The 16,241-nt window shown below is 48.7% G+C and overlaps 1 protein-coding gene across 1 annotated transcript in view; it reads left to right on the top strand.

Annotated features, from left to right (window-relative positions):
• Positions 1 to 648: 648 nt before the first annotated feature.
• CUNH1orf94 (chromosome unknown C1orf94 homolog) overlaps positions 649 to 16,241 on the top strand; it is a 36,861-nt gene continuing 21,268 nt past the window's right edge. Inside the window, exon 1 of the mRNA XM_047085807.1 lies at positions 649 to 977. Coding sequence (XP_046941763.1) covers positions 649 to 977 — 329 coding nt within the window. The remainder of the gene's footprint in view (positions 978 to 16,241) is intronic.

The following is a 16,241-nucleotide window of genomic DNA, read 5'->3' as shown; positions in this document are numbered from 1 at the left end:
CGGGCTGAGGGCGGCCGCACTCCCGGGGGCCTTCCTGCCCGAGGCGGCGGCGGAGCGGCGCAGGCGACTGGGACGCGGGCGGGCAGAGGGGCGAGCTAGGCGGGGCCGGCGGGCCGTTGGCCCCCGGCGGTGCGCAGGGTTCCCTGGGAAGGCCCCACTGAGGAGCTGATGGCGGGTCCCCGCCCCCACGGCGCCTAGCAAGGTGCCCAGTGCCGGGCTGTCGCCCATCCATCCGCGCGGCTTAGCGGGCGACAATGGGCTGAGCCACAGGCTCCGCAAGGTGTCGGGGGCGCCTCACGACGGGGGTGTGCCAGGGACTGTGGCGCCCTCCCCCTCCAGCTGTTCCCAGATGTCATTCTGCCCGCCCAGGCGCCTGGTTCCTGAGCTCAGGGGGATTCCACGGTTACTAAGCTACTGGTTTTTGTTGACTTTCAAATATTTTCTTCTAAGGGAGAGGGGGAGGGGGGCAAAAGTCAGGAGAGAGCAAATCAAAACAAAGCAAACTAAGCTCCCCCTCCCCAGAAGAAACTTGCCCTCCAGCCACCACTCACACACACATCGAAGGCCTCTGAACATAGTCACCTTGCTGGAGGAACAGCCAGACAGAACTGACCTGCTTCTGCCCCTCCTCCTCTCCCCTTCCGGTGAATGAGGGGCCGTGGTGGATGGTCCCCCTGTCTTGGAACCCTGGGTGGACAAAGGAGCTTCCGGAAAGAGAGGAGGAGGATGGCCAGTGGGAATGGGCTCCCTTCATCCTCGGCCCTGGTGGCCAAGCGCCCCTCCGCCCTGGGCCCATTCCCCAGATACATCTGGATCCACCAGGACACACCCCAAGACAGCCTAGACAAGACTTGCCACGAAATCTGGAAGAGAGTTCAAGGCCTGCCCGAGGCCTTGCAGCCCAGGACCTCAAAGGAACAGCTGTCTGCCCCCATGACTGGGACTCCAAGAGACAACGGGCTCGGCTTCCAAGAAGAGTGAGTGTCCCCCTATGTAGCTGGCACCAAGGGAGGAGGGAAGAGCAGAAGTGGGACCTTCTGGGGGAATGTTCTGGCCCATTGTTCAGTCTGGTTAAACTGTAAAGGCTGTATACTTTCCCTCCATCTGTTGTGGTCCTTCGTCCAGTCTTTATAAGAGAGGTGACTGGGTCCTGGACTTACTGGGTGCAGGGCCAGACTAGGGGACATTTTTCATTTTGCACAGGCGGAAACCCACACTGGCCAGGGCTGAAGGTTAGATGCCCGTGGCTTTGCCTGGAAGCAACTGGGTGATACTTCCCTTTCTCAACCCCCAAAGGCTACGCATTGGCACGGATGAGTCTGGTGGTTTAAAACCACATCTGGAATTCCCTAATACAGGGAGCAGCTGTCCCATTCAGCCTCCACAGAAGCCGCTGCAAGAGCGCACATCAAAATATTTACTGGGAAGGCATTGACATATTCAGAGGACATAATAGAAAATTAAAGTGCGGGAAGATGGCTGTAAATAGCCCTTTTCCTGGATGGGAAATCCTGTGTCTGGGAAACACAGAGCTAAATGTTTCTCCACCAGGGCAAAGGCGGGCAGATATTGTTGGGGACAGATATCTGCAAGGAGAGGAAGATGGGAGAGCTCATTAGGAAAAGCAAGTAAACCACCATGGTCATTAATGCCAGTGCTGAGCCCTTGTTCAATGTTTGGCGTCTTCCAAGTGGGCTGCAAACATTAATTAATCCTCCCAGAGTCCCTGTGAGGCAGGTATTAGTGTCCCCATTTTACAGATGGATTAAGTGTTAATAATTAAGTGCTAATTAAAGACTAAGTGATAATTAAGTGTCGCCTGTTCCAACACATGTTCCTCTTCAGCTCAGAGATGCTAGAGTGGGGGATAATTTAGGCAATTATCAAATGTGTCTGGTTTCAGGGATTTCTATGAAAGAGCTAGGAAGAAAGGTGAAGTATAACCACTACCCAGGTGCGCCCTACCTGCTGTCCCCTTTCAGGCTGCAGGTGAAGGTGGAACGCTCTTTAGCTATTATTGAGTACCCTGCCCTGTGCTCAGCACGACATGGCTGGGATGGGAATGGCCTGTCTATAGCCAAAGTCCTGCTGTCCAGCCCTCCAGTGGCACTGAGCCCCTCTCCCCTGCCTATGGCCATCTGCTCTGGGACAGGGCCTTGGCAGGGGGCCCTTGGGGCTGTGCTTAGCTCTCAGTGGCCAAGAAGCTGATTGTCCACTTTGTGGACCAAGGGTCAGTGGCAATTTCCAGTAGATGGCACCCTCTGTGCCAGGTCACACTGAGTTAATGGAGACAGACTCTACTTCCAGTCTGCTCTTGGCCAAAAAGTGAACTGGTGCACCTTTGGCCAGTTGCTTAACTCCATTTGGCCTTGATTTTTTCATCTGCAAATTAAGGGTGATGTGCCCTGCCTTGTCCACCACGGAGTCGATAATGAGGATCACACGTGATAGAGACAGGAAACCGAAAGCTGCATTATGCAAAGAAGGCTGTCCTTAAATGTAATTCTCAGAGTTCAGGGGTTTTGTTGCTGTCGCTGGCTTCAAAATATGGGCTTTTCGCACTATGCTCACAGACCCCAGAGTGCTTCAGGGGCCACCCTCGAATCAAGGGGCCTGGTTGCTGGGCCCCCATCCCCACTTCAGACAGGGCTGTTTGGCTTTTTGGGGTTTTGCTTCCTGGAGTCCTGAGTAAAAGCTGCATTTGGGGAGAAAAAAAAAAAAGGTTCTGCTACTGAGAACCGAGCTGGGAAACCACTGCCTTAGATGCATAAGCGATGTCATAACCGCGTAGATCTCTACCAAGTAGAACACGAGGAGCTATTCTTGACATCAAGGCAGCTGTGATGGTGGAGTCAGATACTGGGTTTCAGATCGCGTTGCAGCCCTGTGCCAGCTGCGGGATTTGTTTAACTTATGTGAGCTTCAGTTTCCTCATCTGCCAAATGGAGATGATTACCGCCATTTCAGAGGGCTGTTGGGATGATTAAATGGGATATTTAAACATTCCCGGTAATAACGGTAATAACTAGGATTTGTAAAAATTCCTTGTAATAATAATGATGATGATGATTTCTTTAAGCCCTGCAATTACTACATGAGGTTGGTACTATTTCAGACTCCCCCTCTTTTTACTTTTTATTATGCAGCTTCCCATGCATAAAATAGAATAGTGTGGTGAATGTCTGTGTGTCTGTCACAGAGCCCCATTAATTACCACATTTGCGCCATTCTTGTTTGGATTCCTCCCTCCCCGCTTTTTAAATGAAATCCTTTTTGCAGATGAGGTCACGCGTTGGAGGGGTTCGTTTCTCTGCCCAAGGCCCTACAGTTAGGAAGCGATGGAGTTTCAGAAAGCAAACCCAGGTTCATTCTTAGCTACTGTGCAATAGATAGTGTGGTCTATGTTCCCCTGGAAATGGAAGCATCTTTTTGGATCATTACAATATTTGGCAGCCAGTGTTCTGAATGGTCACACATAGACAACAGATTTCAAATTCAGTGAGCTGTACGGTATGTTTCTGGGATGGCTGCAAGCCCACGAGATACCTCTCAGCTAGTGTTCCCACAGCTTAATTTGTAGACCTGGTTTTGGTGATATTTTTTGCTATCAGGGTGACTAGAGAAGTAAGTTCTAGAACTCTTGTTAGCCAGAATCTTTTTTCTTGACTCAATCCCTACATATCATAAAACTCCAGACAACTCAAGGTTGAAAGGGATATTGGAGGCCATCTTCTGCTGTTTGAATCTCTTCCTGAAGGTTCTTGCCAACTGGTTATCCACTTGTACACTTTCTTAGATGGAAAGCTCACCATTTCGTGAGGTAGTTAGTCCCTTCCCTTACTATGAATGCTGGCTGTCAAAAGACCGTTTTCTTCCTATGCCGAATCTATCTCTATCAAACTAATACCCATAGATCTGGATTCTGCCTTTAGGGCTATAAACTAAATCAATCCCCTCTTTCTCTCAATAGCTCTTTAGATATTGAAAGATGGCAACACTATTCCTCCTAGGATTTCTTATTTCTACAACTGATTATCTCTGGTCTTCTAAGTTTCCCCTCGCGTGCCAACTTGGTCAGTTTCCTGCCCGCACTGCTGGTCCTCGTGGTAGTGCAGTGACCAGAATCAAGTACAGTAATCCAGGTATGATCCAGTTAGTGCGGATTGGATCTTCCCTGTTTCTATTCTGTATTCATGGTAATGGTGATTGATGCCACATTTACTTTTCTCTAAGAGCCAGCTTCATTGTGTGGACACATTTAAAGTTCATTCACTCCTTCATTCTATTACTCATTCAACAAATATTTAATAAGCATCAACTATGTGCCTGGCACTGTGCTGGCAGGATAGAGTCGGGAACTGGATAAGGCTCTCCTTCTTGGAGCTTACATTCAAGAAGGGGACAGAAACAAAACAAGTAAATAAAAGAGTATGATAGTTTCAGTATGTGAAAAGGACTGGTGTTCTAGTGGGAGGAAACCAAACACATAAAAATGAACACATAAAATAATTTCAGATAGCGAAGAGCGCTCTGATGGAAATAAAACCAAGTCAAGGGAAAACACCCTTGGATAGATTGCGGTGGGGGAAGGGTTCTCTGAGGAGAGATGGTCATGGGATGTAAAACCTATATCCAGAGAAGGAGCCAGTCAGGTGAAATCCAGGCAAGGGCCTCCAGGCAGATGGGAGAGCAGCTACGAAGAAGAACCCGATGTGGGGGTGAACATGGAGAGGGACAGGGGCAGGTGTATGATGGGACATGGGACAAGGCAGGCCGGCAAGGTGTAGGCGGCTTGGGGCATCACTGTAATGAGTTCGGACTTGATTCTCCGTGTGATGGGGCACACTTGGAGGATTTTAAGAAGGGGGTGTAGCATGAGCGGATTCACTTGTTTTTAAAGACCTCTCCAGCTGCTGTGTGGAGAGGGTGTGCAGGCCTGAGAGAGGACGTGGGAAGACCTTGGAAAGATGCCACAGTAGTCCAGGTGAGGTGCCACGGCGGTGGTGGCTGGATCAGAGTGAGTGCAGTGGAGATGGAAAAAGCAGGCGAGTCAGTGTGTGTTCTGAAGAGCCATCAGACCTGCTGGTGGTTTGGGGACACTCAAACGGAGATGACCAGGCTAACCTGAGGTTCTCGGGCCTGAGCCACTGCTTGGACAGTGTGCCATTTACTGAGGAGGGGAAGAAACAGGAGAAATGGGCTTTGGGGCAGAAATCAATAACTCTGTCTAGTGTTCATTAAACTGCAGAATCTTACTCAGTTACCTTTTAATTAGACTTAAACTTGGGCTCAGAGAATCGTGGCAAACCACTACTGACTCATATTCTAGGATTACTTTCTCACTCATTCCCCTCGTTACTGAAACTTCACAGCCTCGGAGTGGAGTTTTGGATTTGCTGTTGAGTCCATTGCCCTGACTCAGAAGGAGCATTTGTTCATTCCTTCGTTTACAGGCTCATTCAGCAAACACTCACCGCCGCCTTCTCAGTGCCAGGCCCGGTGCTGGGTCCCACGGGTACAGAGATGTGTAGGACAGGAGCCCTGCTCTCAAACAGCTCCCACTCCGGTGGCTGGGAGGGACCCAGATACATCTGACAGCAAGGACATTCAATAGTGTTTATTGTGCACTTACTGAATGCTGATAAAGTGTGGAAACAAATACAATGGTGGGAAAGATGGGGACTGAACTTCAGGGACCTTTGGTGTCTTGAGGAAGGCAGATCACAACGTATTACGGTTAATGTGCTGGTGAAGTCCCAGTGCTGTGGGAGCACATGGCTGGGGGAAAACTTCCTGGAGGAGGCTGCGGGAGGCGAGCTGGAAGGAAAGTCAAGACCCCTGCACCGTGAGTGGGATGAAGGATGGAGAGACAGCCCCTTGGGGGCAGAGGATGGCAGGATTGTCACTGCAAGGATCTCCATGGTGGTGTCTCCTGAGCTGGGTCTTGAGAAGAAAGAGGGAGTAGCCTACAGAAAGCATTCTGCAGGTGCTGGGAAGGATAGGAAGCTCCCTGCTGAGGGCATATCCTGTGTGGGGCTGGAGGAGAGCAGAAAGGTGGCCAGGAGCTTGCTGGATGTGGTTCACTTTTCTGGCTGCTTCCAGGCCCTCAGGCAGCACTCCGGAAACTTCCCATGTCCCCAAGTCAGACAGAACTTGGTCTGTAGAGTCAGGCTTTGGTGGGTGTCACTCTGAACCAGACCCAAGAAGGAAGAAAAGTCTAATAAAGGAAAGGAAATCCATTTAAATATTTAAAAAGAATACTCCTTCCTCTCTCTCTCCGCACCCCCCCCCCATATTCTGTCTCTTTCTCTCTCTCAAACATAAATAAACATTAAACAAATTTAAAAAAAATTTTTTTTAACGTTTATTTTTGAGACAGAGAGAGACAGAGCATGACGGGGGAGGGTCAGAGAGAGGGAGACACAGAATCTGAAACAGGCTGCAGGCTCTGAGCTATCAGCACAGAGCCTGACGCGGGGCTCGAACTCACGGACCGCGAAATCATGACCTGAGCCGAAGTCGGCCGCTTAACTGACTGAGCCACCCAGGTGCCCCTAAACAAATTTTTTTATAAAAGGGGGTGGTGCCTGGGTGGCTCAGTTGGTTAGGTGTCCAACTTCGGCTCAGGTCAAGATCTCGTGGTTCGTGAGTCTGAGCCGCGTGTCAGGCTCTGTGCTGACAGCTCAGAGCCTGGAGCCTGCTTCGGATTCTGTGTCTCCCTCTCTCTCTGCCCCTCTCCCGATCACACACTGTCTCTCTCTTTCAAAAATAAATAAACATTAAAAATGTTAAAAGAATATATCCTTATATCCTTTCATACTTTGCAAATGTCAAAGATGCCCTGGGCCCCAGGTTAGAATCCTTTTCTCCTGAACACTTAAGAATCTCCCTCCCTTAAGATTCCTGGGGCTGGGTCTCAGCCACTGCTATGACCCCAGTCACGTGGACAACCCCCCCATCTTGGTTGTCAAGTGAATTAGTGCACGAAATAGCAGACCAGAGGTTCAAGGCCCCCCACCCCTTCCCTCTTCCAGTCGTCTTCATGATGGTGCCTGACTCCTTGCCTCTCTGCTGGTTTCTCTTCTGCCGTTTACAGAACATCTTATCTTGCTGTGTCTGGTTTCTTTCCTCCCTGGATGTCCTTCACCCTTCATCTGCTTCATATTCCTGAAGCATGTCAACAGTGTTGCTCAGGAATCTTCCATGGCTCCCCTCATGGTCTTCTGAACCCCTTAACCTGGTCCTCAAGGATCTTTGTGTTGGCCCTGCCTTCATGTCTAGATGCATGTCCTGCTGTTCTCCAAACTCTCTGTAAACCAAGATGAGCCACACATCTCCTTGCTCTTGCTCAGACCAGTCCACTACCAGGAATGCCTTTCTTCCATATCTCTGTCTGTTGAAATCCTATCCATCCTTAAAAACCTAGAATAAGTATGTCATCTTCTGAATTTTTCACCGCTCACCCATTCAACATTTTGTTTTCTTCCACCCTCTTCCATGTTCTTCCTTTTAATTCAAATAAAGCGTATGCCTTCTCGTTTTCCTGAATTTAAAGGTGGCTCAGAAAACAAAATAAGGCAACAGCTGGATTAGAATCCCTGCCTACTTCTTAGCTGTAACCAACTTGCTAACACTTTCTGTGCCCCGTTTTCCTCATTCTGAAACATGGAAAATGTCTTAGTGACGAACCACCTTAAAGGATTCTTTTGGAGGTTAATGAAAGAGTGCATGCAAAACTCACGCAGCACCTGGCATAAGATAAGGGCTCCCAAGTTATTTTCCATCATCATCATCACCATTATTCTGATCAAAGATAAAATAACAGGCGTTAAGTAATCAAGAACGGTATGGCGAGAGGAGACTTAGACCAGAAAACCTCAGCTAATGGAAATTATTCCGCTGAGGCTAGCATTTTGCCTTGGGATTCTTGGCAGCCAGAACAAATAGTGGAAACACAGCAGTTGGTTTCTATAACTTGTGTCGTCTAATAAGAGAAAGCAGGAGAGATCATCAGGAACGACCAGTGCTTCCCTAGCTCTAAGGACCATATGGCTTTTATATGAGGGTGATGGAATGGAAAAGTTGGTTCGGGCTCAGCTCTTGTGTTGACCATCGGCCGAACGGGAGGATACCACAGCATCCCAATGGGATCTGTCAGTGAGGTTCTGGCGTGAGGTTTCTGATCATCAGGCACATATTGCATACTGCCTTGTGGCAACAAGCCCTCCACCCCCACTTGACCATGGCTTCTTAAGGGCAAGGACTGTGTCTTACTCATCTTTGTCTTCCCAGTGCCCAGCTGAGTTCCTGGCACTTGGTGGCTGCTATGCGGTGTGTATGAATGAATGAGGAAGTGAATGATGGATGAACCATAAAAATGCCACTGCAAGGAGAGCGTGAAGCCCAGAGGTGGCCAGGATCCAAGCAATGGGTCACAGTCATCAGAGGAAGCATTGAGTGACCCAAGGACAGAATATCAATAAGGCAAGACATTGCAGGGTTTTTCCCTCCTCTGTCTTAAGCTGCAGAGAGAGGAACTAATGTTTTCTTGAACATCTGATATATGCCAGGCTCTATATTTTAATTTTCTGTGTATCTCGTTGTCTTAGCAGCCCTTCCCAGTAGATGGTCAATATTACTCCCATTTTACAGATGAGGAAGCTGAGGCTCAGAGTCCAGGCAACTTGCCCAGAGTCCTCCTGCTATGCTAGGAGTGGGCGAAGCAGAGCTAGAAACCCCCTGAGGCTTCGAGACCTGAGCTCCTTCCTGGACACCGGGATCCCATCGGGATAGCTCTTCCATGTCTGCTTAGCACCAGGAGCCATGAGCAGCAGAGGGAAGATGAATCACGATTAACGTCCCATGTCCTGTGTCCCCCTTTTTAATTTAATTTTATGGTTTCAGGAGCTGTGTCGCAGGTTGTGGGAGCCTGCAGAGATGGGCCACCGGTGGTTTGTTTTAATCCCCTTTTTAATATCTTTGTTGCAACGTTCTTTCCAATTCAGCTCCCAAGTCACATTAAAAAAATACCTCTTCCTTAGGGTAAGCCTTCTCTTATTAAACAGATTCAAATGAAAAGTTTTAAAGATAATTTGAACAATACGAATCACTCTGTAGCTCTGCAGCTGTAGCCGAAGCTCCTTTACTGCTGTAGTCACTCCCCAGCATCTCCTGTCTTAATCTCCAGCCCACTGAGTGCCCCCACCCCAAACCCTTCCAGTCCCAGGCCAGCCCCCGCCCTTGCCTGCTTCCCGGTGGTTCTGAGCTTCTCCGGTTCCCTCCTGTCCCCTCCAGAGGCAGTGGGGAGGAGTGGGGGGGAGGTGTCTCGCTCTGCCTTCTTGGCTTTCTGTCCCACCTGCCCTAAGGGACAGGCAGGGAGGAGCTGGAAGGTATCTGAAGGAAATTCCCACCTCATTTGCATCAAAACCAAGAGGGGCGGAGACAGAAGGTAGCCGAGGGATACCTGCTCAGAACGCAGATGCCTAGACCTTCCTCTGGACCAAATGAACTGCCGTCCCCCCACGAGTGCCCAGGGATCTGCATTTGGAACAGTTTTCTTCCAGACTCCTGTGCATATGTATGAAAGTTCTCAGGTACTTTGGGGGTGAAAGATGACAGCTCCTCAGATTTAAAAGGGACATAGCTTTGAGAAGGAGGTGTTCCAAAGAAGCGCGTGAAGGAAGGAGACTGAGCTTTATTGAGTGAGCTGTAAGTGTGTGCCAAGGACGTCATAAAAAATGGGCTCTAGTCTACTACGTGAAGGCCTTGCGAAGAAATGAGAGGGACGTGAAGTCCAGGCTCGGCATCGGGGCAGCTGAGGGATTTCACAGGGTTGCCTCCTCTAACGCCGGGTGGTATCGCCATCCGCACAGTGCCGATGACAAGGTTTCAGCGACTTCCGCCACTCTCCAGCCCCACCAGCCCGGGCCCTGGGCAGCGCGGGGTCAGCAGGGCTCCCGCCCGTAGCCCGCTGGCTGGCTCTACCACACCACCGGCTCTCTCTCTCCGTCGGTCTGAGCTGCTAACATTTGCATAGCGCTGGTTACAGTTTACCAAGTGCTTCGCATTCACCTTCTCACTTAATCCTCCCACAGCCCGAGAGCGAAGGACGGGTGGAGGCCAGCTTTCCAAAGGCCCTCACCCCGGCCCCCTGCGCTCCCCAGACAGACAGAGCTCAGCGGCTTTCCAGGGACCTTTGGGACCCAGCTGCACAGGAGCTGGGATGCCAGATTTGCAGCCTCCGTCAAGTGACCCTCTGCCCCAAACTGAGACCCTTCAGAGCCCGGAACCCTGGGTTGTGATGGGTGGAATCCACCCTCCTTTTCAAGCCTTTCCTTCCTGCCAGTTTTCCCCAAGGCTGTGGCAGTGTTTGTGTGTGTGTGCGTGTGTGTGTGTGTGTGTGTGCGTGTGTGCGTGTGTGTGTGTGTGTGTGTGTGTGTTGGGTGTATATGTGTATGGCTGTGGTGGGTGTGGAAAGTGCACATAGGTGAGGTGTATTTGCACAAATGTGCATGGATGTGGTACATGTGTTTGCACGTGTGTGTGGGGTTGTTGTGTGTGTGCACATGCCTTGTATGTATGGTCGTTGCATGGCTATGTGCGTGGGTGTGTGCACCTGGGTATGTGTACATGGCTATAGTGTGTTTGTGTACATGACTACTATGTCTGTGTGTACACATGGATTGGTGTGTGTGTGCATGGCTGTGGCGTGTGCATGAGGAGGGAGCCCCAGGGCGGTTCAGTGAATCTTACACCTGGAGAGGGAAGACGGATGAAGACACAGGCAGCTTTGACCAAGATCGCCGTGTCCCTTCCCTCCATGTGGGGTGGGGCATCCTGGGTGCTGTGATGAATATGCCAAGGCAACAGAAAATGAGTCTCTGCTCCTCATGCAGACAGGAAGACCCAGAAACGTCCACCACCCTCGGTCAAGCAAGGGTGGTGCCCACTAGGGATGGGACCAGGCTATATGCCAGAGCCCCTGCCTCCACGATGAGGGCCTCTCTTTGCTGGGGACCTTTGGTGTCTCCTCCCCATCCCCACTTGCAACCTCTCACCTGCCCACCAAGTTCTGCCTTCTGCCACCTCCTAGTTCCTGGCTGGCTCCCTGGCCTCTAGCCTCCCGCAGAGAAGGGAAGTGAATTGCTGAAAGGACAGAGCTGGGGTTTGAACTCAAAGGCCCTGTTCTGTGTCCCACTTGTACTGTTCTGGGCAATGTGAAGTGGTGACTGTGGGTAGAGGCTTGGAGCCACGTGGACTTGGGATCCCATCCTGTTCCAACACTTATGCTCTTGGGTGAACTTGAATTTACGTTTTAGATTCCTGAGCCTCAGTTTCCTCTTTGTAAATTGGGAATGAAGATGCTAGCTATCCTTTGTAACTGTTGTGGGGACAAGTGCCAAGTATAACACCCGGCACCTAGAAGACACAGCATAGATCCTGGCTCGGGCCCTTGTCCCCTCCTGTCACTCCTCTGGGCTGATCCCTGGGAGAAATACATCTGGTCTGGGGAAACGACAGCCTGGCACCTGCCTGGTGAAATCTCCCCAGTGGCTTCCCTTGCCTTTAGAATCAAGTCCCCTAGTATCACTCCAAGGCTGGCAGGTGCCCCCTCCTGCCTTTATCTCTAACCCTGCCTGATGGGACCCTGCCCTTAATGAGCCCCAGGCACTTGAGCATCAGTCCTGCCCAATGCACCAAGCCCTTTCCCACCTCGTGGACTTCGCACGTGCAGTTCCTGGCATCTGGAAAGCTCTTCCTTGCATCATTTACCTGAATACACACTTGTGTCTTTTCTCCCCCAGCTTAAATGACACTTCCTCAACAAGGCCCTTTCTGCTCTCCTAACCTGGGTACGTGCCCCTAGAATTCCCACCCGCAGCATCCCCCTCTTGGTTTTCAGAGCAGTATGGCCTGGTGGTGACAAGAGTGGCCATCTGAGCAAGATGGCCTGAGTGCATCCACTGTGTTACTTCTTAATTCTGTGACCTTGGGAAAATTACCTAACTTCTCTGTCTCTTTGCTTCTTCATTTTAAAATCTGGGAAAATTGTATCTCCCTGTGTCAGTTAGCCTTTGACATATAACAAACCACCCCAGAGCTCAATGGCTCCACTCCACAACTCTGTACTTAGCTCCCTTTTCTGTGGCTCAGCAATGTGGTCTGGGTTCAGCCACATGGTTCTTCTGCAAGGGGCTGGGCCTGACCGCACGTGGCTCGTGTTCACCTGCATCTGCAGTCAGGTGGGCAAGGCCGACCGGAGGACCTTGGGGTTTCCCTCTGTGGGCTGTGTCATCGTCCAGCAGGCTCTCCTGCACTCGTTCACATGGAAGTTGCTAAGTCCCGAGAGAAACAAGAGGTTAAGCCCTAATGTCCAAGCACTCTCTGCTTATTCCTTTTTCTTTTCTGTATAAAATATAATTTGTTTTTAATTTTTATTCTATTTCTATTGAGCTAGAGTTGACGTATGATATTATATTAGTTTCAGGTGTATAGCATAGTGATCCAACATTTGTATACATTATGGAATGATTACCATAAGTCTTGTCACCATGCAAAGTTATTACAGTACAGTATTATTGACTCCAGTCCCTAAGCTGTACTGCGGGGGGTATTTTATAACTGAAAGTTTGTACCTCTTAATTCAATTCCCTTCACAAATTTCACCCATTCCTTCCTCCCCCAGCCCCTCTGAAAACCATCAGTTTGTTCTCTATTTATGAGTCTGTTTCCATTTTGTTTTGTTTGTTCATTTGTGTTGTTTTTCAGATTTCACATGTAAGTGAAATCCTACGGTATTTGCTGTTCTCTGTCTGCCTTATTTTACTTAGCATAATACCCTTAGGTCCATCCATGCTGTCACAAATGGCAAGATTTCATTCTTTTTTATGGCTGAGTAATCTTCGTGTGTGTATGTGTTGTGTGTGTGTATACCACATCTTCTTTATTTATCTGTTGGTGGACACTTAAAGAGCTTCTGTAATCTGGCTATTGTAAACAATGCTGCAATGAACATAGAGGGGCATATATCATTCCAAATTAGTGTCTTCATTTTCTTCGGGTAAGTACCCAGAAGTAGAATTGCTGGACTGGATGGTATTTTTATTTTTATTTCTTGAGGAACCATAGTTGTCCATAGTGGCTGCACCAATTTGCATTCCCAGCAACAGTGCATGAGGGTCCCCTTTCCCCCACATCCTCGCCAATACTTGGTATTTTTTGTCTGTTCTATACTAACCATTCTGACAACTGTGAGGTGATTCCTCATTGTGGTTTTGCTTTGCATTTGCCTGATGATGAGTGATATTGAATATCTTTTCATGTGTCTGTTGGTCATCTGTATTCTTTGGAAAAATGTCTATTTACATTCTCTGCCCATTTTTACTCAGATTATTTGGTGGTTTTTTTTTTTTTTTTTGATGTTGAACTATATGAGTTTTCAGTACATTTTGGATAATAGCCCCTTATCAGGTATATCACTTGCAAATATCTTCTCCCATTCAGTAGGTTGCCTTTTCATTTTGTTAGTTTCCTTCACTGTACAAAAGCTTTTTAGGTTGATGTAATCCCAATTGTTTATTTTCGCTTTTGTTGCTCTTGCCTGAGGAGACAATGAAGAAAATATTGCTAAGACTGTTATCCAAGAGTTTACTGCTGGTTTTCTTTTAGGAGTTTTACAGTTTCAGGTCTTACATGTCAGTTTTTGATTCATCTTGAGTTTATTTTTGTAGGTAGTATAAGAATGTGGTCTGGTTTCACTCTTGAGTGTAGCTGTCCAGCTTTCCCAGCACCGTTTATCGAAGAGACTGTCTTTTCTCCACTGTACACTCTTGCCTCTTTTCTATAGATTAGTTGACCATATATGCGTGTGTTTATTTCTGGGCTGTCTGTTCTGTTCCACTGCTCTCTGTGTCTATTTTTGTGCCAGTACCATACACTTTTGATTACTATAGCTTTGTAGTATAGTCTGAAATCTGGGCGCGTGATACCTCCAGCTTTGTTCTTTTTTATCGAGATTGCTCTGGCCATTTGGGTTCTTTTGTGACTTCATATGAATTTTAGGACTATTTGTTCTAGTTATGTGATAGCATTTTGATAGGAATTGCACTGAACCTGTAGATTGCTTTGGGTAGTATGGACATTTTATCAACATTAAGTCTTCTAATCCCTGAGCATGGTGTACCTCTCCATTTATTTGTGTCATCTGCTATTTCTTTCATCAGTGTCTTATAGTTTTCAGAGTACAGGTCTTTCACCTTCTTGGTGAAATTTATTCCTAGGTATTTCTGCTTATTACTGAACCCAGATGGGTGGGGTCTACCAAAGGGCCTGGATACAGGAAGGCACGATAAAATGGGGGTATCACTGTAATCAGTCTACCACCCTACCCCACCGGGGCTGTTGTGGGGATTAAAATGAGGGTTTTGCGTGGAAAATGCCTAGCACAGTGCCTGGCTGGTTTGCGAGCTCTCCATTAAGTGCTAAACCTTCTTAGTATTTCGTTGAGCCTGGAACCTGAGGCTTAGATGTGTCAGCCAGCTTGCTTAAGGTATGGCCCCCATTAACCAGTGAGGGTTTGAGTCCCATTTCTGACTCTTTCCAGGGACTGAGCTCTTGGCCGCTAGGCTCTGCTGCTCCAGCCATGCAGACAGGTAGGGAAGTCAGAACCTCATCCACAGTCAATGAGGTCGGTCTGCAGAGGGACCGTCACTCAGGCTCAGGTCTGTGGCAGACCTGGAGCCCTTCGCTTGCTTCAGTCACAGTCAGCCATGTTGCCTGGGCGCTGGGCTTGGGTACTGTGTTTGTCGTCGTTCTGAAATGCCACGGTGGGAAGAAAATATTTGTTTTGGTGTCCTCTTGTAGCACTAACAATTTTCCGCTTGCATTTTTCTGTTGTCTGGCTCAGCTGAATAGCAGTTTTCATCTTTGCTCTGTGTTATCATGTACACAGAACCGCTGTTGGGAGCTAACAGTGTGCTTGCTTAGTCATTATTCTGGGAAGGGGTGCCAACCAGTCAATAGCCTTTATTTTTATATGACTCTGTACCCTGCGAATGCAGACGTGATGCACTCACTCAGGCACCTGTCACTTCTGGAGGTAGGCAACGCAAAGGTGGCGGTGGCCCCTGGGGCCACGGCACCAGTCCTGACTTCTTTGTCAGTGCCCGGGAGCTGAGTTAGCCTCTCTGAGTGATTCACTGTGATACAGTCTGTGGCAGATTTTATGGTTTTTACCAACTCAAAGGAGAAAGCAAATAGCATGGGAGAGGTGCCAGGATCGGCAAAACTTCTTAGGAAGAGAGAAGAAAAGATAGATTCCAGGAAATGCAGGGGAACAGACTTGACAGTGAACCCAGCAAAGTCCTGGGGAGAATGAAAAATCTTTCTGGGAGCCCATGGTGGTTGCGAAGATCAGGCGGGCTCTGTGTGGGGTCTGCTGTGGGACCACTGTGCAGAGATGGGGAGTTCTTAGGGTGGGGCTGAGCATGTGGTTAGTATCATCTGACCAGCTTAGAGGGGTGCCAGGCTAGTCGTGGCGGCTAGAAAATGGAACCAAGGCGAGATAGTTTGCAACCAGTGGAAGGAACTGGGAAGTCTTTGGCAATAGAGCTCTTGATGTCAAGAGCTCCAAGAGATGTCAAGATAAGTTCATGAGCTAGTCCACCCATTGATTCAACAAATTCTCGATGAACTGGAGTCGTATGCCAGGCACTGCTCTAGACCTTGAGGCTCTGTGCTGAGCAAGATACATTTCCTGCCCTCAGGGAAGTTATGTTGTTGTGGGAAGTAAAGATGTAAAAAAAGATGCTGTGTGGTAGTGGTTAATACCATGAAGAAAATAAACACTTAAGTGGGCACAACCGAACAGGAAGGGAGGGATTGAAATTAAGGCTTAAACATGAGGTTAATAAACAGAGAAATGGATTGATCTGAGTTCTGAGAATGTCCTAACTCTGCAGGCATGCAGTTTTCTAGAACAAACAAGAGCAAATGAATCTTGTTTTCTTGGGAGTGGAGGGGGCAGGTAGGAAGACCCTTGATCAGGGACTTGTAACTGTGCGATGAATCTTGATTGCAGCGAGGTGCTTGATAAAGGCTGTCTTGGAGAAGTCGAGATGGGCCGATAGTGACTGGATTGATTTATTCCCCCAAAGTGTTGAGCCAGGATTACTGTCAGGCTGCGGGGAGGGTCTCCGGCAGTGTCTCCAAGGCTTGGCCCTGGGCTTGTTCCCTTCAACATT

This window comes from Lynx rufus, unplaced genomic scaffold, assembly GCF_022079265.1.
Source record: "Lynx rufus isolate CCGP_SWC_20201006 ecotype Redwood Valley unplaced genomic scaffold, mLynRuf1.p SCAF_2, whole genome shotgun sequence".
Classification (NCBI taxonomy): domain Eukaryota; kingdom Metazoa; phylum Chordata; class Mammalia; order Carnivora; family Felidae; genus Lynx; species Lynx rufus.
Note: the sequence above shows the minus strand (reverse complement) of the source record. Positions and strands in the feature narration are given on the sequence as shown.